Source organism: Scyliorhinus torazame, chromosome 9 (assembly GCF_047496885.1).
Source record: "Scyliorhinus torazame isolate Kashiwa2021f chromosome 9, sScyTor2.1, whole genome shotgun sequence".
NCBI classification, from domain to species: Eukaryota; Metazoa; Chordata; class Chondrichthyes; order Carcharhiniformes; family Scyliorhinidae; genus Scyliorhinus; species Scyliorhinus torazame.
In genome coordinates this window covers 185,866,340-185,891,611 of record NC_092715.1, presented here as the reverse complement: position 1 = coordinate 185,891,611, position 25,272 = coordinate 185,866,340, and the positions used below count along the sequence as shown (strand labels likewise).

The window sequence follows — 25,272 nt, the reverse complement described above, 5'->3', positions numbered from 1 at the left end:
GGACTCCATGATACATTTTGGGGTTCTGAAAATGCCTCGCCCATAACAACATGAACAACCTTTATCCAATATTACACATTACACTGCAAACATAGATGTACATGGTCTAAAGTTTGCAGGTGTCGCTGCTCTCTCTGTGCCAGATTTGCAGCCACTCTTGATTGCTTCAATTGTGTATACAAGAGACACTCTTGAATGTTGCCATAACAAAACTAATTTAGCTCCCAACACCTAGTCAGTCAAATATTCCACCTCCCATATGTTGAAGAGAGATTCTGGAATATGTTGAACACTTTCCATATCTTGGCAGTCACTTCTCAAAAGGCCATAATTTAGAACATAGAACATAGAACATAGAACAATACAGCGCAGTACAGGCCCTTCGGCCCACGATGTTGCACCGAAACAAAAGCCATCCAACCTACACTATGCCATTATCATCCATATGTTTATCCAATAAACTTTTAAATGCCCTCAATGTTGGCGAGTTCACCACTGTAGCAGGTAGGGCATTCCACGGCCTCACTACTCTTTGCGTAAAGAACCTACCTCTGACCTCTGTCCTATATCTATTACCCCTCAGTTTAAAGTTATGTCCCCTCGTGCCAGCCATATCCATCCGCGGGAGAAGGCTCTCACTGTCCACCCTATCCAACCCCCTGATCATTTTGTATGCCTCTATTAAGTCTCCTCTTAACCTTCTTCTCTCCAACGAAAACAACCTCAAGTCCATCAGCCTTTCCTCATAAGATTTTCCCTCCATACCAGGCAACATCCTGGTAAATCTCCTCTGCACCCGCTCCAAAGCCTCCACGTCCTTCCTATAATGCGGTGACCAGAACTGTACGCAATACTCCAAATGCGGCCGTACCAGAGTTCTGTACAGCTGCAACATGACCTCCCGACTCCGGAACTCAATCCCTCTACCAATAAAGGCCAACACTCCATAGGCCTTCTTCACAACCCTATCAACCTGGGTGGCAACTTTCAGGGATCTATGTACATGGACACCTAGATCCCTCTGCTCATCCACACTTTCAAGAACTTTACCATTAGCCAAATATTCCGCATTCCTGTTATTCCTACCAAAGTGAATCACCTCACACTTCTCTACATTAAACTCCATTTGCCACCTCTCGGCCCAGCTCTGCAGCTTATCTATATCCCTCTGTAATCTGCTACATCCTTCCACACTATCGACAACACCACCGACTTTAGTATCGTCTGCAAATTTACTCACCCACCCTTCTGCGCCTTCCTCTAGGTCATTGATAAAAATGACAAACAGCAACGGCCCCAGAACAGATCCTTGTGGTACTCCACTTGTGACTGTACTCCATTCTGAACATTTCCCATCAACCACCACCCTCTGTCTTCTTTCAGCTAGCCAATTTCTGATCCACATCTCTAAATCACCCTCAATCCCCAGCCTCCGTATTTTTTGCAATAGCCTACCGTGGGGAACCTTATCAAACGCTTTGCTGAAATCCATATACACCACATCAACTGCTCTACCCTCGTCTACCTGTTCAGTCACCTTCTCAAAGAACTCAATAAGGTTTGTGAGGCATGACCTACCCTTCACAAAGCCATGCTGACTATCCCTGATCATATTATTCCTATCTAGATGATTATAAATCTTGTCTCTTATAATCCCCTCCAAGACTTTACCCACTACAGACGTGAGGCTCACCGGCCTATAGTTGCCGGGGTTGTCTCTGCTCCCCTTTTTGAACAAAGGGACCACATTTGCTGTCCTCCAGTCCTCTGGCACTATTCCTGTAGCCAATGATGACATAAAAATCAAAGCCAAAGGTCCAGCAATCTCTTCCCTGGCCTCCCATAGAATCCTAGGATAAATCCCATCAGGTCCCGGGGACTTATCTATTTTCAGCCTGTCCAGAATTGCCAACACCTCTTCCCTACGTACCTCAATGCCATCTATTCTATTAGCCTGGGGCTCAGCATTCTCCTCCACAACATTATCTTTTTCCTGAGTGAATACTGACGAAAAATATTCATTTAGTATCTCGCCTATCTCTTCAGACTCCACACACAATTTCCCATCCCTGTCCTTGACTGGTCCTACTCTTTCCCTAGTCATTCGCTTATTCCTGACAATTTGGCGAGATTCAAATCCAAATCGGCTGCACCAGTTCAGCCTTCTACAAACTACAGCAGCAAGTATTGGTGTTGTTGGGTAACTGTGACACAAGAGGAAATCCAGACCTTTATTCTTATCATTTGAAAAATAATGGATTTCCTGCAAACCCCAAAAGATGACTGCTACAAGTCACATGACCATTGAGTTGGCCTTTTGTCTGGGAACTTCCCCCAGGAGTTAGAAGAATAAAGGGTAGAATTTTCCCATCACGTCCATGATGGGAACGTAAATCTCATGGGAGACAAACTTTTCGAAGGTTAGAAATCCGCTGGCGTAAGAACAGATTGCAGTTTTCCCAGTGACGAGTCACTCTTCCTGCTGGCTGGTGGCATGAACTCCATTTACATTCATTAGCACCTCATGAATGCTCATTAAAATATCTGGCTGCCGGAATGCCGTACGGCCTTTCAAACTTGCATCACACCAATGGGAAATTACGTGGGCCTCAAGCCCAATTATGGCGTGCACAAGTCAGTTCGCAAGAGACTGTGGTGAATGCAACAGACAAAGCCTATCTGCCATAGTGCTGCACTGCTCCTGATGCATTGTAAATCACTCTGCTGGGACAGATAGGTTCCTATCCTCCATCTCCATACCGAGCTGGTCTTCAGTACAGCACCATACTGCTGGACCAATGGGCCTCTCTGTGTCACCCACTCAGATCAATATTGTGCCTGGGGTTTGGGAGTACAGGGGTCTCCTTCCCACTGGTGCCAGCACCATTGCCTGGATAACGTGCGGGTCTCATGCAGCAAAGGTCCTAAGTTTGAGTTTGAGATGAGTCCAGGTGGGAGGAGTGGGTCGCCTGATGAAGACTAACAGGGCAATGTGGCAGGAGGGCTGAGCAAGGAGGGGCAAAAAGGCGAGGACTCACAATGGCAGACAGAGGGGCAAGGCGGTGGATGAAGAAGATAAAACATTGGAAGACAGAGCAAGGACCAAGGTGAGGGAAGCTGGACCCCAACAGGGCTGCATGAAATGCAGACACACAAGGTGTAGCACATGTATTACAGGAAAGGAATGCACGTAGACTCCAGAATATGGGGTGGGTGCCTGTTATGTGGCACCTTGGGAGCGTGTTGCATGAACACTAAACAGGTTGGGGCTGCATAAGTTTGTGGAGATCTCTTGTTATCCATAATCCTCTCTGGAAGGTGGAAATTTGTCAATCCTCCAGTTTAAGTTCAGGGGCTGGCAGACAGGAGCCACAGAGTGCAAACATTCTTGCTCTGAAATGGAAAGGAGTCATTGATGAGGGCCGTCCAGGGGCAATGTGGACCTCACAGTCTCCGGTCAGTGATAGGAGACAGTGCAGACGAGCAGCAAGGACCTGTCCAACAGTCAATGTCCCAAGGCATGGTAAGCTCCATACAGGGCTGCAGAGGGTATGATGATGGTCACAGGAGGGCATCTGCAGCCTGTAGATATGGAACACATAATACAGGGGTGGGGAGGTGGGTAGATGTGAAGCTGGCATGGGATGGGAACCCCTGTAAGTGACAGTGCACACTGCCTCCAGAAGATGGGGTGGATACAGGTCCGCATGTGGCATGGGCGCTTCTCAGATGATGGGCTCGGAGGGTCGGAATGTCCACCACAATAATAACAGGATCCACTGGGGCTGGAGGATAACCGGAGGCATCTTTACCTGCATATTGTGAAGACCTGCTCATTGAGAGACTCCAGGTAAATTGGAGGCACGTGGACAGTGAGGGACAGAGGGATGAACTCTGTCCTGGAATATAAAGGTGCAGCACAACCATCTTGACACTCAAGTAAAATGGCGTCTTCCAAAATCAAAAGTAAGATCAGTTCTTACTAGAAGGGGTATGATGTGATATGGGGGGGACTGCTGAACTGGGTTCCTTCTTGGGACACATAATCGTTGTTGGTGCTGCTATGGAGAACAGGGTCCAGGAAACAACAGCGAGTCAGAATTCTAATTTTGCAATTTTAAAGGGATAGGCACAATCAATAGCCTCATGTCAATAGTCTTACCGCAAGCTCTGCTGCAGTTCCCTTGACCTAATTGAGGGCGAGGATCTCTGCAGTCCCTCTGTTAGGAATGTGGGAGGTTAATGAGATTAACAATGAATTTGAGATGAAAATAAAATAACAGACAAGTAACAGGACTAGCAGGCATCCAGAGGAATAATGAGATGCGATTTGCCCAGTAACAAATTTAGCAAGAGTGGAGAGATATTTGAGGTGGGAATGACCATATCAGAAACATTGTTTACCAGCCATCAATGGGGCTATACAAATGATTTCTAAAGGCAAGGAATTTGAGAGAGGTAGATAGCCGAATCCACAGGGTGGGATATCAAAGAGATTGAATAATATAACTCCTAGCACCCATTGGGGAAGGAGGCTAGTTCTCCATCCAACAGTCAAGCCAGTTTCATCTGTGTTCCGAGCCGCAGAGACCTGTTCTATCTAACATTTCGAGCCATGCAGATTGTAAATATTCTCCTCTAAAAGATGCAGTTTTGTGCCTTCGCCGAACCAGGAAGAGATGGTTTCCCAGGCTTGGTCACCTAAGTGGCATTGTGTGGTAACCATTAACTGGGATGATCTATAGAGTTACTAGAATTTGGTGTTGCTTGGGAAAAGGGATGTCTCGGTGATTTTGGGGAAAGTGGGTACATTTTGGATGCAAGATGTAACGGTGTGTTTAGTTATTCATATACTTAAGTGTCATGGTGTATATTAGACTTTTCTCATGTTTTCTTCTTTTACTTTAATAAATATTCTGGTCTGGTTGTTGACTGGTGGTTGCTCACTGGATTGTACATAGTTTCCTCTCATTATTCTGAACAAAAATACACCACCAAGAACCATTGTTTCAAGTTTGGGGTTTTGAGACACTCCCTCGAGTAATATCAGCAGGGTTCTTAACTCCCTCCTCCTGGTGTGGCTCATTCACGTTTATTGTGCATGAGTTAGGCCTTTATGGAGTCAAAGCAAAGACGCGATCAAAGGGGAAGAAGCAGTGGTTGGATGAAATGCATATCCCCCAGAAGGGACAGAGAATAGGGTGTGAGCAACATGACATTTTGGGATGGTGGTGTTGTGAAAGTCTTGTTAAGAGAGTGAGTGTTGACGTGTCCCGTGCGACTGAATGTGTGAGATCCGTGAAGAGAGCACTTGTTTGAGTGCATGATGCCATGCTGAGAGTTTGATAATGGAGGGAGCTGTGAGAGAGGACTTGCCCTAGCAGAGGGGATGAGATCATTCATCTGCTTGAACTGTGTGACGCTTTGTGTACGAGTGCCAGCCAGGCTGACTTCCTGGGCAGCAGCCTGCCGGTGGGTGGGGGGATGGTTAGTCTGCATCTGTGAGTCATCCCTGGGTGGAGCACATGCCTGTGGGCCTGGACTCTTCGAATAAGGGTTTTGGTGGTGGAAGCAGATGCTTCTTGAGGCTACTTGCCTTTACTTCCAGCTTCCTGACATGCCAGAGGGTTTCCTGAAGACAGGTTGCTGGAGAGCGTGATATGTGTGTACTTGGTTGGTGTTTAAATGTGGCATCAGGACCTTCAAACCTATCAGCTGACGGCGGTCGGTTGAATTAGATGCCAGCCCACCAGGTGACTTGGAGGGGAACTCACCTGTGCATAACTAATGAACTTCCGGAATTTGGTGTGGAATCCTATCAATCTGGTCAATGGTAAAGGCACCGCCAGAGCCACCCACCTGGCCAATGGTAAAGGCACCGCCAGATCCGCCCACCTGGCCAATGGGAAAGCTGCACTTCATCTCATAAATGGAAAATTCTGCCCCAAATAATTATTTTCTCAACTGGTGGTACCTCACATCTCATTGTACAGACAGACCTTTTGTAATCACCAAAACCAGAGATTGCACATCAAAACTCATTGTTTGCTGAGCTGTTAGCAGACTCGTGTCTTATCTGGAACTGTCTAGGTCCATTCAAAGGGAAACCAGAGTGATGTAATTTGCATCTGATAAGCTCACCTTGCTAACAGAGTCAGTGGATCTGACTAAACAGTGGCTTTCCCACACAGGACCCTCAATACGTACGGCAACCCTCTCAATAACTTAACAATCCTGAAAATTAAAGCCAATTCCAAGCACTGAATAAACATCCATGATGGACGTCCTAGTGGACAAAGAAGGTCACATGACTCACAGCCATTTTGAAATCTCAATGCTTTGAAAACTGAGAAATCCTCCGGGCTATTTAACATCAACTGGAAAGGACTCCAGCAGCACTGCTTGGCAAGCAGTCAGTTACCACCTCTCACCTCCGCAAAACCTGCTTGAATTTAAAAATCTCCGATCAATACCTTTCAAGCAATCTAAGCACAAAAAGCCCATTCTGTTGCAGTATTATTTGTTTCAAATATATTTGTATTATTATCTCCAACCAGAAAAGCATTGGAACTGAACCCCACCAGAAAGGAAGCACACTCTGGGCTTTGACTTCTCGGAATCTGGAAATCATGCCAACTAATATCTGTTTCTGTGGTTCTTATACTGTAAATGTGTGTGTATGGCAGGGAGTTCCGGGTGCCCCTTCCCTGGCTTTTTGAATGTATAATAAACTAACCGTCTTGAGTTAATCACAAGAAGTATTTGCTGCGGATTATTAGCAAATTGGATTGGGAAACCGCACCACTGCATACTTTAAATATAATTCAAAACACCTTCTGCTTACGGACAGGTGATGAGAAGTGATTGTCTATCTCTCTCATTTTTGTAACAGTGTACAGAGCAGTTATCGTCATCAAGCTCCTATATTGCAGCGAAACCTCCAGCTGGAGGTTATCAGCGACTCAAGAGCACTAGAAAAATTCCATCAGCAATGCCTCCGCCACACCCTCAGTGTTCAGTGGGTGGACCATCAAACAAATGCTAGTATCCTTCTTGAAGCCAGGTCCACAAGAATTCAGGCAATTGGAAAACCAATTTAGTTGGACTGCACTCTGCCCTAATGGCTGAAAACCATGATCCACACCAGGTGTGATTCTCTAAACTCTCAATTGACCTGGGGAGGACAAAGGAAATGTTTTGAAGGTACTCTGAATCTCTTGAAGAGTGGCAGCATTGACACTAATTACTGGGAGGAGTTTGGTACCAAGTATCTAAAATTGTCTATCAAACAGCATTATACATTGAGTTTCAACCTCCTTTTGGTGAGGCAGAGTGACAGCAGAGAAGGAAAGAAAAAGAAGAAAATCCTGCACTCCAGATCCCATCACCTCACAGGATGTCCCCCCCCCCCCCCCCACACCTCCGTGTCCAAAGATCTGTGGGTCGAGAATCGGCCTGTTCAGTCACTTGAAGACCCATGGTGGAATCTCACGACCCTGAGTAGATACCACCCTGAAATCAAGGATGGCCAAAACAATTGCTCCTTTTGGTATGGGAGTGTGATATACTGGTTTTCTGTCTTGTCAGCATTGATTGGTAAGAGCTGAAGAGTATGAATAATAGCAAGATAAATTATGTTATTTTCAAGAAATTAATTAACACCATATGTACCAGATATATAGTTGATGTAGTCAGCACAAAATAAATTGGATGTCCAAATCTTTGATGCATCTCTATCTATGGTAACATTGCATTTTCAACACTGTTGTAAGGAAATTCAGGCACAGGCGTCAGTACATCCCTTTATTTTTTTAACACCTCAGCTGAATTTAGCTTGCAATTTGGTCGATCTGCCAAAATTTTCCAGAGCATGTCATCAAGGACAGCATGGTTTCTTTCACACACCAAGACCCGAGTGTGGAGGTGGCCAGGAGAAGAGCAGGCTTCAACCAGATTAGGTCGATCCATTTTAAGAAAAAGGTGAAGTTCCGACTGTTGTATTCTGCCCGTCTCTGGGTCACGTACGAAGAACAGCACTTTTATTTCGAGTCGCCTGAGGGCGCGCTGGACTTCATGAAAAGGAAAGGACTGGTGGTGGACTGAGAACTTTTGAACTTTGCTGCAACGTTCATTTTTTTTTCTTTTTGTTTCTCTGTTCTTTTTTTAAAAAAGTTTCTTGTATTTTGTTTTGTAGAAGCTGTTTGTAAAACCTTCTGTATTGATTTGGGACCAGTGGCAGAGCTGAGCAGAGTTAAGGTTTTCACTTGCACTGTTGGGGATGGAGGTGTGCTTGTTTAGATTCTGGTGTTTTTCTGTCGGGCAATTGTGTGAGGATTGTTTGATGTTGGAGTATGTTTGTATGAGCGGGGGGAGGGAACAATAGGTGGGAGACTATCCGGCGCCAGGGATGGGGGCCACTAAGCTAGCTGGGTGGGCTAGCTCACGGAAGCGCAGTGGGGGTGTGCATATGTTCGGTTTATCAAAGGGGTTGGGTTACAGAGTGTTGTTACTGGGAGGGAAGGGGGGGGTGGAAATGTTCTGCTGACGATGGAGGGACTTGGGCCAAGGGACAGAGGGGAGATTGGGGGCGGAGGCTGCTTGGGGGCAGGCCGGTGGAGGCGCGGAGCATGGGCTGGAGGCGGGCCCAAGAAAGGGGATGGCTGATCAGTGAAGTGGGGGGCAATGAGCACCCAACTAGGCTGATCACCTGGAATGTTCAAGGGTTAAATAGGCCCGTCAAGAGGGCACGTGTGTTCGCACGTCTTAGACTGAAGGCTGACGTGGTAATGTTGCAGGAGACGCACCTTAGAGTAACTGACCAGATTAGATTGAGGAAAGGCTGGGTCAATCACGTCTTTCACTCGGGACTGGATTCAAAGACTAGAGGGGTCGCGATCCTGATCAATAAGCAGGCAGAATAGTTTCAGATGTGGGAGGTTGGTACATTATAGTCAGTGGGAAACTGGAGGGGGTGCAGGTGGTATTAGTAAATGTGTATGCACCAAATTGGGATGATGTGGAGTTTATAAAGAGGTTGCTGAGGAAGATACCGGACCTGGACTCGCACAGGTTGGTCATGGGAGGGGTCTTCAACACAGTTATTGACTCTGGCTTGGACCGGTCAAGCTCAATGGCAAAGAACTAAAAGGGTTCATGGAGCGGTTGGGGGTGGGGGGGGGAGATCCATGGCGATTTGGGCAGCCGAGGGTGAAGGAGTTCTCCTTCTACTCACTGTACTCCCGGATCGATTTCTTCATTTTGAACAGGGCCTTACTGGCAGGTGTGGGGGACACGGGGTACTCGGCGATCACAATCTCAGACCATGCTCCACACTAGGTTGACCTGCAGGTTAGTAAAGACTAACCAGCGCCCGCACTGGAGGTTAGATGTGGGACTTTTGGCTGACGAAGAGGGGTGAGAGCGGCTGAGGAAATGTATTCAGAACTACCTGCAGGTCAACCATACGGGGGAAATCTCAGCAGCGATGGTCTGGGAAGCACTGAAAGCGGTGGTCAGAAGGGAGCTGATCTCGATATGGGCCCACAGGGAGAAGGTGGACAGGGCAGCGATGGACCGACTGGTGAAGGAGATACCACAGATCGATGGGAGGTATGCGGAGACCCCAGAGGCAGGGCTTTTAAGGGAACGGCGGAGGCTACAGGCGGAGTTCGGCGTGTTAACCACGGAGGGCGGTGGAGCAGCTGACAAAGGCGAGGGGGGCGATCTATGAGTTTGGAGAGAAGGCCATTAGAATGCTTGCACAGCAGCTTAGAAAGAGGGAGGCAGCCAGGGAGATGGGGAAAGTAAATGACGGAGATGGAAACCTGGTTGGAGACTCAGCAGGGGTGAATAAGGCGTTTAGGGATTTCTACAGTAGCCTGTATAGGCCGGAACCCCCTACGGGGCCGAGGCACTTATTGGGGGGGCTGAATTTCCCAATAGTGGACGGGGAGCTGGTAGAAGGGCGGGGGGCCTCGATTGGGGTGGAAGAGATAGTGGAGGGTCAGAAGGCCATGCAGGCGGGTAAAGCCCCAGGGCCGGACAGGTACCCAGTGGAGTTTTATAAAATGTTCTCTGGGATATTGGGGCCGGTGTTCATGAGGATGTTCAATTAGGCAAGGGAAAGAGGAGTGCTGCCCCCAACAATGTCACAGGCCACGATTTCACTGATTCTGAAGCGGGACAAGAACACGGAGCTGTGTGGGTCCTACAGGCCGATATCCCTATTGAATGTGGACGCCAAATTGCTGGCCAAAATTTTGTCCTCCAGGATTGAGGATTGTGTTCTGGACGTTACTGGGAAGGACCAGACTGGGTTTGTTAAGGATAGGCAGTTGGTGGCCAATATAAGAAGGTTGTTAAATGTGATCATGATGCCCCCGGAAGTTAGGGAGGTGGAGGTGGTGATCGCAATGGATGCAGAAAAGGCTTTAGATCGGGTAGAATGGGATTATCTGTGTGAGGTACTGGGACGGTTCAGATTTGGGCGGGCCTTTATTGACTGGGTCAGGTTGCTGTATCAGACTCCTGTGGCAAGTGTACGAACGCATAGGACAACATCGGACTATTTTAGACTGCACCGGGGGACGAGACAGGGATGCCCCCTCTCCCCATTGCTGTTCGCGCTAGCTATAGAACCATTGGCAATTGCTCGGAGAGCCTCGAGGGGCTGGTTCTGGGGGGGGGGGGGGTGCAGCACAGAGTCTCACTCTATCCAGATGACCTGCTTCTGTATGTATCTGACCCATTAGAGGGGATGGAAGAAATCATGAGGATTCTTGGGGACTTTGGCCGGTTTTCAGGGTATAAGCTAAATATGGGGAACAGTGAAATGTTTGCGGCCCAGGCAAGGGGACAGGAGAGGCGATTGGAGGAGCTGCCGTTTAGATTAGTAGGGGGAAGCTTTAGGTACCTAGGCATTCAAGTGGCGTGGGAATGGGACCGGCTGCATAAATTCAATCTGGCCCGGCTAGTAGACCAAATGAAGGACGATTTTCGGAGATGAGACGCGCTCCCGTTGTCATTTGCTGGGAGGGTGCAGACGATGAGGATGACGGTCCTCCCGAGATTACTGTTTGTGTTTTAATGTCTCCCCATCTTTATTCCGCGGTCCTTTTTTAAACGGGTCAACAGAGTGATCTCTGGCTTTTGTTTGGGCGGGCAAGACCCCGCGGGTAAGGAAGGTAATGCTTGAGCGGAGTTGGGAGAGGGCGGGCTGGCGCTGCCAAATTATAGTAACTATTACTGGGTGGCGAATATAGCCATGATCAGGAAGTGGGTGGTGGGGGAGGGGTCGGCATGGGAGCGTATGGAGGCGGCTACATGCAAGGGCACCAGTTTTGGGGCGTTAGTAACTGCGCCTCTGCCGTTCCCGCCGACACGATACTCCACCATCCCCGTGGTGGTGGCAGCTCTTGAGAGTCTGGGGGCAATGGAGCAGACATGTGGGAGCAGAGGGAGCATCGGTCTGGTCCCCAATCTGTAATAATCACCGGTTTGCCCCAGGAAGTATGGATGAAGGGGTTCCAGATATGGCGGAGAGCAGGGATTGAGAGGATGGGGGATATGTTTACAGAGGGGAGCTTTCCTAGTATGAGGGCGCTGGAGGAGAGGTTTGGGTTGGCGAGGGGAAATGAATTCAGGTGCGGGGCTTCCTACATAAACAGGTGTCAATCTTCCCGCTCCTACCGCTAAGGGGGATTCAGGACAGGGTAATTTCCAGAGGGTGGGTAGGAGAAGGGAGCGTCTTGGACATTTACAAGGAACTTATGGGGTCAGAGGAGACGCAGACCGAGGAGCTGAAGCGCAAGTGGGAGGAAGAGCTGGGAGGTGAGATAGAGGATGGTCTATGGGTGGACTCATTGAGTAGAGTCAATGCATCCGCAACATGTGCCAGGCTCGGCCTGATTCAATTTAAGGTCGTTCATCGGGCTCACGTGACAGTGGCCCGGATGAGCAGATTCTTTGGGGTGGAAGACTGGTGTGCAAAATGTGCGGGAGGACCAGCGAACAATGTCCAGATGTGCATGTCCGAAGCTTAGGGGATTTTGGCAGGGGTTTGCAGATGTCATGCCCATGGTGTTTAAAAACAAGGATGGTGCTGAGTCCAGAGGTGGCGATTTTCGGGGTGTCGGACGACCTGGGAATCGAGGAGGAGAAAGAGGCAGACGTTCTGGCCTTTGCTTCCCTGGTAGCCTGGAGACGGATACTGTTAGCTTGGAGGGACTCAAAGCCCCCGAAGTCGGAGACCTGGCTGTTGGCCATGGCTAGTTTTCTCTGTTTGGAGAAAATCAAGTTCGCCTTGAGAGGGTCACTGTTAGGGTTCGCCCGGAGGTGGCAACCGTTCGTCGACTTCTTCGCGGAAAATTAATCGTCAGCAGAAGAGAGGGGGGGGAGGAGTTAGTTTAGCTTAGAGTAGGAGGTTAATAAAGGTGGGACCTGTAAGGGAGGGCGATGGCTTTTGCACTATGTTTATAGTTTCATGTACATTGATTATTGTGTTGTTATAATACCAAAAAATGCCTCAATAAAATGTTTATTTTTTTAAAAAGCACTTTGGCTGCTGAGACATTAAGCCTTGTAGAGGCGGCGGATGTGGCCGTTTATATATTTCAGATATTGACAGAAATTTTGGGCTTAGGGGATTTGGGTAATATACTTATTGACTGTCACATTGACAATAAATCCCTGTGGGAAAATGTGTTCTCTACAAAAAGTGTCAATGAAAAAATAGGATAGGCATCGCAAGTTTGAAGCAGATATTGGACAAAGGGGAAACAGCAAAAATTAAATGGGTCAACAGCAGCTATCAATTGTCAGACTGTTGTACAAAAAGAGGGGCTAGTTTTTGGATATTGTTAATGAATGTTTATGTGACTTTTTTTTCTTCCAAGAAAATGGAAAAAGAAAGAGGGGGGGGAAATTGCGTGTGTGTTTTTGAGTTTCTTGAAATTTTGTTTTCACCTAATTATTTTTTTTCTCCAACGAAGGGGAGACTGTTAAGTAACGGGTTAAGAGACATTCCAATTAGTTGTCTCATTTATGTTAAGTATCCAATAATCAACACTGATATGCAAAGGGGTTTCAGGTGGCCTTTGTGTCAGGTGATGTGATGATCAAGTTTTGTGCAGAGTCTGTTAAAGTGTAATAAAGTTGTTTGTGGAAAAGGAGCAGAACCCCCCCCGTGCCGACGCTATAGTTAAGAAAGCCCACCAACGACTCTACTTTCTCAGAAGACTAAGGAAATTTGACATGTTAGCTACGACCCTCACCAACATCTACAGATGCACCACAGAAAGCATTCTTTCTGGTTGTATCACAGCTTGGTATGGAGCCTGCTCTGCCCAAGACCGCAGGAAACTCCAAAAGGTCGTGAATGTAGCCCAGTCCATCACGCAAACCAGCCTCCCATCCGTTGACTCTGTCTATAATTCCTGCTGCCTCAGAAAGGCAGCCAGCATAATTTCTTTTTTAATAAACATTTTATTGAGGGCTTTTTTTGGCATTGTAACAGCAGCAATATGAACAATGCACATGAGAAGATAAACATAGTGCAAATACCATCTCCCTCCCCCACAGGTCCCACCATTAATTAACCCCCTAATCTACACTAACCTAGCCCCCCCTCTGCTGACGATTAATTTTCCGCGAAGAAGTCGACAAACGGTTGCCACCTCCGGGCGAACCCTAATAGTGACCCTATCAAGGCGGATTTTCTCCAAACAGCGAAAGCTAGCCATGTCTGATAGCCAGGTCTCTGACTTCGGGGGCCTTGAGTCCCTCAAAGCTAATAGCATCCGCTTCTGGGCTACCAGGGAAGCAAAGGCCAGAATGTCTGCCTCTTTCTCCTCCTCGATTCCCGAATCCAGCGACACCCCGAAAATCACCACCTCTGGACTCAATGCCACCCTTGTATTTAATACCTTGGACATGACATCAGCAAACCCCTGCCAAAATCCCCAAAGCTTTGGGCATGCCCAGAACATGTGGACACGGTTCACTGGTCCTCCCACACATTTTGCACACCTGTCTTCCACCCCAAAGAATCTGCTCATCCTGACCACTGTCATGTGGGCCCGGTGAACGACCTTGAATTGAATCAGGCTGAGCCTGGTACAAGTTGAGGTCGCGTTGGCTCTACTCAGCGCGTCCGCCCAAAGGCCCTCCTCTATCTCACCTCCTAGCTCCTCCTCCCACATGTGCTTCAGCTCCTCTGTCTGCGTCTCCTCTGATCCCATAAGTTCCTTGTAAATGTCCGAGATGCTCCCTTCTCCTACCCACCCTCTGGAAACTACCCTGTCCCGAATCCCCCTTAGCGGTTGGAGTGGGAAGGTTGATACCTGTCTACGCAGAAAGTCCCGCACCTGCAGATATCTAAATTTGTTTCCCCTCACCAATGCAAACTTCTCCTTCAGTGCCTTCATACTCTGAAAGGTTCCCTTTATAATCAAGTCCTCCATCCTCTCAATCCCCGCTCTCCACCATATCCGGAACCCCCCATCCATACTCCCCGGGGCAAACCGGTGATTATTTCAGATTGGGGACTAGACCGATGCTCCCATTGCTTCCACATATCTCCTCCATTGCCCCCAGACTCTCAGGGCCACCACCACCACGGGGCTGGTGGAGTACCGCGCCGGCGGGAACGGCAGAGGCGCAGTTACCAGTGCCCCCAGACTTGTGCCCTTGCATGACGCCGCATCCATGACCCACTTAAAAAAGGACCATGGAATAAAGATGGGGAGACATTGAAATACAAACAGGAATCTCGGGAGGACCGTCGTTTTTACCGATTGGACTCTCCCAGCTAGAAACAACGGGAGTGCATCCCATCTCCGGAAATCATATTTCATCTGATTCACCAACCGACCAAGTTCAATTCATGTAGCTGATCCCAATCCCGCACCACTTGAATACCTAGGTACCTGAAACTGTCCCCTACCAATCTAAACGGCAGCTCCCCCAGTCGCCTCCCCTGGCTCCTCACCTGGACCACAAACATCTCGCTCTGCCCCATATTAAGCTTATACCCCAAGAACCGGCCAAGGTCCCCTAAAATTCCCATGATTTCTTCCATCCCCTCAATTGGATCTGAAACATACAGGAGCAGGTCATCCGCATAAAGCGAGACTCTGTGGGCAGCCAACATAATTAAGGATCCCACGCACCTCGGACAAACTCTCTTCCACCTTCCGTCAGGAAAAAGATACCAAAGTTTCAGGTCACGTACCAACCGACTCAAGAACAGCTTCTTCCCTACTGTCATCGGACTTTTGAATGGACCTACCTCGTATTAAGTTGATCTTTTCTCTACACCTTGCTATAACTAACATTATATTCTGCAGTCTCTCCTTCCTTCCCTATGTACGGTATGCATTGTTTGTACAGCATGCAAGAAACAATACTTTTCACTGTATACTAATACATGTGACAATAATAATCAAATCAAATTAAAAGAACCTTTGACTCTTTATACTTTTTAGCTAAACGTCTAACACTCAAGAGAGGCATACTAGATCCAAGTTGACAAGAACAGGCATTACCTCCGATCCAAGCGTGATCTTAGCCAAAAGGCTGAGAAGCATTGCCTGTGCCAGTTAGCTTAAGTTATCTTGGGGCTGTTTTTTTCCCTTTGCTTACAATAGTATCAGTCGCCTGTCAATAAAAGAAGGAAACACTTGACCGTTTAACTATAAATGATACTGTAGAATAGTTGGGGACGGGGGGGAGGAACGGGGGGGGGGGCGGTGGAGGAACGGGGCGGGGGAGGGACGGGACGGGGCGGGGGGGGGGGGGGGGAAGGGACGGGACGGGGGGGGGAGAGGAGGGGAACGGGGGGTGGAGGGGAGGAATGGGGCGGGGGGGTGCAAGCAGGGACTAATTAAATTAAATTGTTGAGGATGGAATGAAGATGAATAAATGGAAGTGCAGATTAATTTGAGAATTAATCCTTGACATCCCTATCTTTAATATTTTTGCCGAAAAAGTAGAGTAAAATGTGCTAAAACCTGCAAAGAGGTAAGTTCAGTCCCTGAATGTTTATCCAGTGGAAGTGAACTGAGACAAACCTGACTCCAATTGCAATGGAAACTACATTTTGCAAATGCGTTCATGAATACCGGTCTTGCTTTATTTGGCTTCAGGAATGTAGCCCAATGGTAACTGTGCTGCCTGAATGTAATCGCAATGATGTTTTATTGAACACAAAGTGGATAATCTTTCTTGGTGATCATTTTCCTTTCATGGTGGGATGAGATTATTGACAGCAGTTTTATATTAGGTCACAATGGCAGGCAGGCAGTCAAGTGTACCATCTACTTTCACTCTCAGACCCTCTGGATTATGTTGCACTCGGCTTTTATGCAGCACAAAAACCTGCCAATATATTGAACTATGGCACAAAAGAAACTTTGAATTTGTCCGTCTGATGGCCAAGAATGTGAACAAAGACTATAAAGTTAATGCATGTACTGGCAGACTGCATTGATGTAGCACATTATAACATGTCTCAGAAACAACTAAAATTACTGCAGGCACATTGATTAATTTGAAATGTTATGTCGACAAATGCAGTAGAACATTCTTTCATTCACGATGGACCCACAAATATGGATTCTGGTGATGTTGGTTGAAGGAACCATTATACCAGTGCCAAAGAAGAACCAGGCAACGTGCCTCAATGACTACCATCTCATGGCCCTGACTTCAGTCATAATGAAGTGCTTCAAGAGGTTGGTCATGAAGTGCATCAACTCCATACTCCCAGAACGCCTTGATCCACTGCAATTCGCATACCGCCGCGACCGGTCCACAGCAGACACCATCTCCCTGGCCCTACACTGACCCCGAGAGCATCTCGACAACAAGGACTCCTACATTAGACTCCTATTTATTGACTACAGCTCCGCCTTCAACACTATAATCCCAGACAAGCTCATATCAAAGCTCCAAAATCTAGGACTTAGCTCCTCACTTTGCAACTGGATCCTCGACTTTCTGACCCACAGACCACAATCAGTAAGAATAAACAACACCACCTCCACAATAGTCCTCAATACCGCGGGCTGGCAAGGCTGGGTACTTAGCCCCTACTATATCCCTGTACACGCACGACTGGGTGGGAAAATTTGATTCCAACCCCATCTACAAGTTTGCTGACGATACAACCATAGTGGGCCGGATCTCGAATAATACAGGAGGTTGATATAGTCAGAATACAGGAGGTGGATATAGAAAACCTAGTGAAGTGGTGCAACAACAACAATTATCCCTCAATGCCAGCAAAACTAAAGAGCTGGTCATTGACTTCAGGAAGCAAGTTACTATACACACCCCTGTCAGCATCAACAGGGCCGACGTGGAGATGATTAGCAGCTTCAAATTCCTAGGGGTAGACATCGCCAGAAATCTGTCCTGGTCCACCCACGTCGATGCTACCACCAAGAAAGCACAACAGCACCGATACTTCCTCAGGAAAGTAAGGAAATTCAGCATGTCCACATTAACTCTTACCAACTTTTTACAGATGCACCACAGAAAGCATCCTATCATCTGGCTGCATCACAGCCTGGTATGACAACTGCTCGGCCCAAATCCGCAAGAAACTTCAGAGAGTCGTGAAATTGTGAGAGTCCATCACACAAACCTGCCTCCTATCCAATTACTCCATCTATACCTCCCGCTGCTTGGCGAAAGCGGGCAGCATAATCAAAGGCCCCTCCCGGCTTACTCACTCTTCCAACTTCTTCCATCGGGCAGCAGATACAAAAGTCTGATAACACGCACAAAAAGACTCAAAAACTGCTGTTACCAGAGTCCTAAACGATCCTCTTATGGACTGACCTGATTAACACTACACCCCTGTATGCTTCACCCAATGCCTGTAGTTACATTGTGTACCTTGTGTTGCTCTATTATGTATTTTCTTTTTATATTCTGTTAATGATCTGTTGAGCTACTCGCAGAAAAATACTTTTCACTGTACCTGCTATTACATGACAATCCAATCCAAGGAAGGCTTTTTTTTATTAGTTCACGGTCTGTGAGCATCACTGGCTGGGTCAGCATTTACTGCCCACCCCTAATTGTCCTTGATTTGAATGGCTTGCAAATCTATTTCAGATGATGTTTTAAGAGTCAACCACGTTTCTGAAGTCATATATAGGCCAGCCGAGGTAGGGGTGACAGACTTCCATCCCTAAAGGACATGGTGACTCAGATGGGTTTTTAAGACAATCAACACATGGTTATCATTAGATTTTTAATTCCAGATTTTCATTGGATTCAAATTTCACCATCTGCCATAGTGGGATTTGAACCCGGTTCCCAGAACATTACTCCGGATCTTGGATTACTAGTCCAGTGACAATACCACTATGCCACCGCTCTTCATCTTCAAGTAGTGTCTTGGGATAATTACCTCCGTATTAATTGGACTGTCAGCATAGAATGTATGCTCTGACCCTAGGGTAGGACTTGAAACCACACAACCTCATCACTGAAGGTAGCACTGCCACATTAGCTTCATGTGGCTGCTTAAGCGAATGCATTAGTCAACCGCCCAATGATCCTAGTGGGAGGTCGGCCGATTTGATCTCTGGAAGCTGGGAAACCAGAGTGATAACAGCCCAGATTGTCTTTTCAGAGCTTGAGAGAGCACTTGCATTTTTCTAGGATCCACAAAAATAACCAGTTTACCTGCTGGCTTCTTTTGTACCCAGCATTACCTAATACTGCACTCTGCCAGTTCAGGCCTAATACATCATTGGGATCCTCGACTCTTCACAAGATCCAGGTTTTAATATTTAATTTGGCTTTGCGCCTCTAGCTATCTATTTGGAGAACCCCAACAAGATGCCAATGACAGCAACAAGGCAGTAAGATCTTCCACGCCATTTCCACCTCTACTGCCCCATTTCTGCTAGGTAGGGGGCCTCAAATTTAAGCCCATTGTTACCAACTGAGTTAAACTAAAACACTATTAGTAATTCACTGCAGCTTCTGATGAAAAATGTACTGGCCATTGCACTTTAAAGGCTGTTAAGCTGTCATTAGAGTAAATTAATCAACCCTTATGAGGCTGCTTGTTACACTGATAGTTGGCGTTTCTACTCCAAGCAATTTGTCTGAGCTTGTATTCAAGCTAAGCTGGTGTTCACTCAATATTTATTTGAGGTCAGCCTTTGAGTTGTCCTGCCGCTGTTCATTTCTGCCAGACTGAGACAGCATGCAAAACCTGGGCCAGTCAGGACCCCTGCAGTCAAGACCATAAAACAATGCTTTATGAAAACTCCTGGATTCAAAATAGATAAAATCTGAAATATATAAAATCTTAATAAATGTCAACTCTGATCGGCGTGATTTTACACGGTACAGCTCAATTTCAGATGCCAATTCCTCTGTTTATTTAGTGAACGTTTTACTCTGTTAAGTTGAGTAATACCAGTGTGAGTCAATGAAACACTTTCCAATATTGGGCTCTGTGCCTGGATCACGCACTCTCAGGTCAGGTAGGGCATGAGCCAGATGGGGAGTAAAAATCTTCAGGCAGACTTAAAATAAAATTGTGCTCCCAACATGGAATTCTATCTGTCACATTTCACATGAAGAATTTGAAGTGTGGGAGTTAACATAATGTTCTGTACATTAATACTAATTTCTTCTCTTTTGACTCAGGCTGGCTTTATTTAACCAACATTATCGACGGGAAGAATTTTTTAAATAACAAGTGGAAATTTAACGTGTCCAATCCTGCACATCCTTGGGTTGTGGGGGTGAGAGACATGCAGACACAGGGAGAATGTGCAAACACCAAACGGACAGTGACCCGGGGCCAGGATCGAAATCCGGTCCTTGGCCGTGAGGCAGCACTGCGAACCACTGCGCCACCGTGCCTCCCATAACAGGAAGAATTTTCATTAACTTTCTTGTTAATTGTGTTCTTTATATATTTCCCCTGCTTCCGGTTTGCTCTGCTATTGATTCCTTGGCGAATATTTAGTACTCCCCCTCCTCATTTGTAAGTCTAAACAACTATTCAGCTGTAGGGTGATCACCCCAGCTGGGCCTGATCCTGTCCTGACACAATGTTCATTCGCTGGGGTCAACAATAGGTAGTAATTGGAGCGTAGCCGGGGGGAGGGCGGGTTGGTGCTGCCGAACATTTGCAATTACTATTGGGCGGCAAATATAGCCATGATTAGGAAGTGGGTGGGGGGTGGCGGTGTGGGAGCAAGTAGAGGCGGCATGCTGTGAGGGCACAAGTTTGGGGGCATTGGTAATGGCACCTCTGCTATTCCTGCCGGCATGGTACTCCACATGCCCCATGGTGGTGGCGGCCCTGAGAGTTTTGGGGCAATGGATGAAGCATGTGGGAGCATCGGTTTGGTCTCCAATCTGCAATAATCATCGGTTTGCCCTGGGGAGGTTTGATGGAGGGTTTCGGAAATGGCAAAGAGTAGGGTTCGAGCAGATGGGAAATCTTTTCGTAGAGGGGAGCTTTCCCAGCCTGAGGGAGTTGGAAGAGAAATTTAAATCGATGGGAGGGAATGATTTTATTTACCTACAGGCGCAGGTCTTCCTCTGCAGGCAGGTCTCAACCTACCCGCTCATACCACCAAGGGGAATACAGGACAGGGTAGTTTCCAGAGTATGGGTGGGAGAGGGGAGGGTTGCGGACATCTGTAAAGAACTCATGGGGTCAGAGGAAACGCAGACCGAGGAGCTGAAACACAAATGGGAAGAGGAGTTAGGAGGCGAGATGGAGGATGGTCTCTGGTCAGATGCGTTGAGTAGAGTCAACGCGATCCCATCATGCGCCAGATTCAGCCTGATACAATATAAGGTCGTTCAACGGGCACACATGGCAGTGGCCCTGATGAGCAGGTTCTTTGGGATAGAACACAGGTGTGCAAGATGTGCGGGGGGACCAACAAACCATGTTCATATGTTCTGGGCATGCCCAAAGCTTGGGGGATTCTGGCAGGGGTTTGCGGATGTCATGTCCAAAGTGTTAAAAACAAGGGTGGCACCGATTCCAGAGTTGGTGATTTTCAGAATGTCGGAAGATCCGGGAATCCAGGAGGAGAAAGAGGCTGACGTTCTGGCCTTTGCCCCCCTGGTAGCCCGGAGACGGACACTATTAGCTTGGAGGGACTCAAAGCCCCCGAAGTCAGAGACCTGGCTCACTGACATGGCTAGCTTTCTCTGAATGGAGAAAATCAAGTTCGCCCTGAAAGGGTCAATGTCAGGGTTTGTCCGGAGGTGGCAGCCGTTCATCGACTTCTTTAGAGAAAATTAACTGTCAGCAGAGAAGGGGGGTGTGGGGGGGGTTTGGTTTAGTTTAGTTTTAATTAGTGTGTAAGAAAGGTGGGACCTGTGAGGGAGGAAGACTGCCTTTGCACTATGTTTATATTTGTATGTACACTCTTCTGTTATTGTTCCAAAATCACAAATACCTCAATAAAATATTTTATTTAAAAAAAACAATAGGTAGTAATCACCAACAGGTACTCTGGATGAGCACCCCTCCTAATTCAGGGATACTAAGGCCAATTTTAACATGTCTAATGCTGTCTTAACTGGCATCAGCTCCCTCAAAGCTGTACTTTGAACTGGGGAAGTTCCTGATCTCCATGGCTTTGATTGGGAACTGACGAGTTGAATTTGCTTGTTGGTCCGTGGCGTTGGGCTTTGAATTTGGGTTTTCCCTGGTCATAGGTTCATTACTCTGCCAGATGGTGTACTGAACTACAAAGTCGTCAGGAATCTCTATTAATCTGTATTCACTGAAGCCACCAAGAGCATAGCTGAAACCAATTAACACCTGTTCATTTCCAGTTATAGGATTGGCATTTCTGATATTTTCAGTATCTTATTTTTACACATTAACTTATGTAATTTATGGAATGAGCGCAACGTTTTCACAAAAAAATCACTATAGTATGGAGAGATTGGGCTATTTCATGTAGTGAATCTATAGGGAAATGCAGCAAATCACAATGTTATTTTAGTCCTGAGGTATTCTAATGATGAATACAGTGTGACAACAGGCTGTTGCATTCTTGAACCATAGTTTGTTAGCCAGAAGTTGTTCGTCATGTGTTGAAGGAGCAGAGGAAACACACAGCTGTCATTATGTTGCGGGTAGCTGTGTGGTGCCTATCACTTGGGTAACATATGGACCACCAGACCGGCTCAGCCCCGTTATCAGTCATAAAACCTGAGGTTTGCAGAGGCCAATAAAAAGCTCAGTGAAGGAAAACCTCCTCCTCTCCTGATGATGGACGGAGAGATTTTAAAGATTCTCTCAATGTAATCTATTGATGTATGCGGACATGGGTTTCATTCGTAGTTGGTATGTTCGTACAATTTCCAACCAAAGCAGCTGCAATGTAAAATGAATATTATTGGCTGCAATCTGTAACTCCCACGTTGAATGTTTTTTTTAAAAGCCACTGCTTTTGGTCTCCTCCAAAGGTGGAAACCTCTTCTCTATGTTTACCTTATTGACCCCTTTCATAATCTTCAAGCCTTCTGGCAAGTCATCCACTCAGCCATATCTTTTCTACAGTAATTTCAATACTATATGCTTCTTGACTTAAAGCTACTAACTGAACCTTTTAAGCAGATTTTCTTGTGAGAATTAATGTTGTTTTGACTCCACAACTGCATCAGTTGAACTGGGACGTCACTGGTGCCCAGAAATATGCCTCATGCTTTTTGCACACATGGAAACAATGATTCCAAAACATCTATAAACTCAGAATAACTGATGCAGACAATGCAAATATTGGTTTACCATTTAGAAACAGTATTTGCGTACAGCGATTGATTTTGTGGAGGAACAGAATGTGGTTGACAGTCATAAATTTAAGACGTTATGAAGAACTTGGACATATAGCTGCAAACATAGAATGAGATGCAAACTAAATGGCAGCTAAGGATATGTTTTGATATAAGATTTCTTTTTTTTCAGGAAATGGAGTGTGTGTATTCAAATGTTCCATGAACCGTGAGACAGAAAGCTGTCGTGTGGGGAAACAAGCCTTTCTCATTACAGTGGGATACAGCAGTGTGCTACTTCAGTTTAAATCACTTAATGGTGAGTATTAATTAGAAGCATGTTCTCTACTTTCTGATATTACCCTGGGATGGATCGATTTGCGGGGTACTCCAAAGATGTGCTAGGCAATCCCTCTATGAATTTCCCAGGTAAAGGTTTACCTGGCAAATGTCCCGAAGCACGAACAATCCCTGGACAATTACGCTGGGTTGGGAACCATCTGGCAAAACGATCTAAATTGCTAACTTCAGATGGTTAAGCCAGGGTTACTCTAATAGTTACTCAGAAAAAGTTATAAGAAATAAAGGTTCTTCTAACTTCTGCATATCCATTTTAAATACCAAATGGGACTTCCCCCAATCCCTCTGATCAATCACATCCCCATTGTGTTCCCCAACCCCCCTGATCCCCAACATGCTGGCCCATCTCTCTAATCACCCCTTTGCACCCCCACCCCCCAACCCGTTCAGGACATGCACCCTCCTCCTAACCTGAACCCCCATCCTGAACTCCAAACCGCCAGACCACTCAAATCACTTTCTTTGGACACTTAACTTCTCCATGGCCTGTCAGTTTCACTGAGCCCTTTAATCTTACCTGCTTTACGGCAGCCAGTGCAGTAAAAGAAAATGAGGTGTGTACTCCCTGAATCTGATGCTGCTTGTCTACGCTGAGGCCTGCGAGGTCTCTTTAGATGCAGGCCCCAAGCAGCTCCAGCCATCGGAGACTTCAGCGCCGTTTTCAAGAGCAGGTAAGTGCGCTTTATGTTCTTGTAATTTCAGCAGGCCATCACTTTCTGATGCTCGTTTTAAGTTAAGATCCAGTCAGTTTCAGTACTTTTATTGGCGCATAGGATTGTTTGCTTTTGAATAATTGGATTTATATAGACGTCTATAAATGCCATGTTAAAAATGTGTACACCCACTTCATATGTAAATGCGTGTTTTATTTCCCTAACTAATGAACATTGTAAGCTGAAATTTTCAAATGTTCACTAATAATATTCAATGTGCCAAACATTGGAATCATGCATATAAACAAATGTCACTTCTCCAATAGCTGCACAGAGCCTTCAAAACAAAGGGCATTGTAGGATATCCTAGCTAATGCATCAATCAGATAATTGTTCAGCGATAACCCTTAGTTCCTTTTATCTACTGCAAGTTGTCTTAAACCGCTCTCACCTTCAACAAATGTGAGATGCTCAATTATTTCTTTGTCACTAAGATTGAGACCATCCAAATAGCTCCCTCTGTCACCTTTCTCCCTTTCCTAAGCCTACTGGGCCAAGCTTCTTCAAGGATTGGTCCCTGCTCTAGCCCTGAACTTGCATCTTTCTCATGTCCCCGTCTCCCCAAAACCATTCTTTAAGCTCATCTTGTTGAGGATGGGGTGGAGGTTGTCAGCTTTGAAGGAAAGCGGGATGGTAACTGAGGAGAGAGACTTATTTGCAATATCAACTAACATGGGAGTCAGGAAGAGCAGTTCAGTGGTCAGTAGTTGAGCAGGAATAGCATGGATGGAGCTGAAGCTCTCTCCTATTTCCCAACCACCTGTTGGTCTTGACACACAGTCGAAAAGCACAGCTTTACTTTTTGCATGTGCACTCACAGCTTCGCCTCAGTACCACCTTGCATGACTTCTCTGCTGCCTCCAAATTGTCAAGACTGCTTGTCCAATATCTAGTATTAGGAACTTCCCCCAGCTAAGTATTTAGAAGACCAAAGCCACTGTCTTCGGACCCTGACATAAATTCCATTCTTGTTTAACCTATGGAGGAAAGGTTTGTTCTTGAATATGGCCTAGTTTGCTGGGCCCCACAATCTCACAGACTACAATTTACCTTCCGACCCTCAATTGCATCTTCTGGTGACAAATTTTGTGAAGGCTGGTGGGGAAGTCGAAATTTGTGAGGTGGCAGACCACAACTGAAGATCCACAGAAGATTATCAGGAGGTAGGGATTGTGGGGTAATGCTCAATTTTAGAGGCAATTGCAGTTGGGGAATTTATCATAGAATTTACAGTGCAGAAGGAGGCCATTCGGCCCGTTGAGTCTGCACCGGCTCTTGGAAAGAGCACCCTACCCAAGGTCAACACCACCACCCTATCCCCATAACCCAGTAACCCCACCCAACACTAAGGGCAATTTATCACGGCCAATCCACCTAACCTGCACATCTTTGGACTGTGGGAGGAAACCGGAGCATC

At 46.6% G+C, this 25,272-nt stretch overlaps 1 protein-coding gene across 2 annotated transcripts in view; it reads left to right on the top strand.

The window, feature by feature from the left end:
• Window positions 1-25,272, top strand: part of carm1l (coactivator-associated arginine methyltransferase 1, like) — a 197,873-nt gene that overhangs the window by 49,295 nt on the left and 123,306 nt on the right. For both annotated transcript variants that reach the window (XM_072516891.1, XM_072516892.1), the window contains exon 2: window positions 22,976-23,101. In XM_072516891.1, coding sequence (XP_072372992.1) covers window positions 22,976-23,101 — 126 coding nt within the window. The remainder of the gene's footprint in view (window positions 1-22,975; window positions 23,102-25,272) is intronic.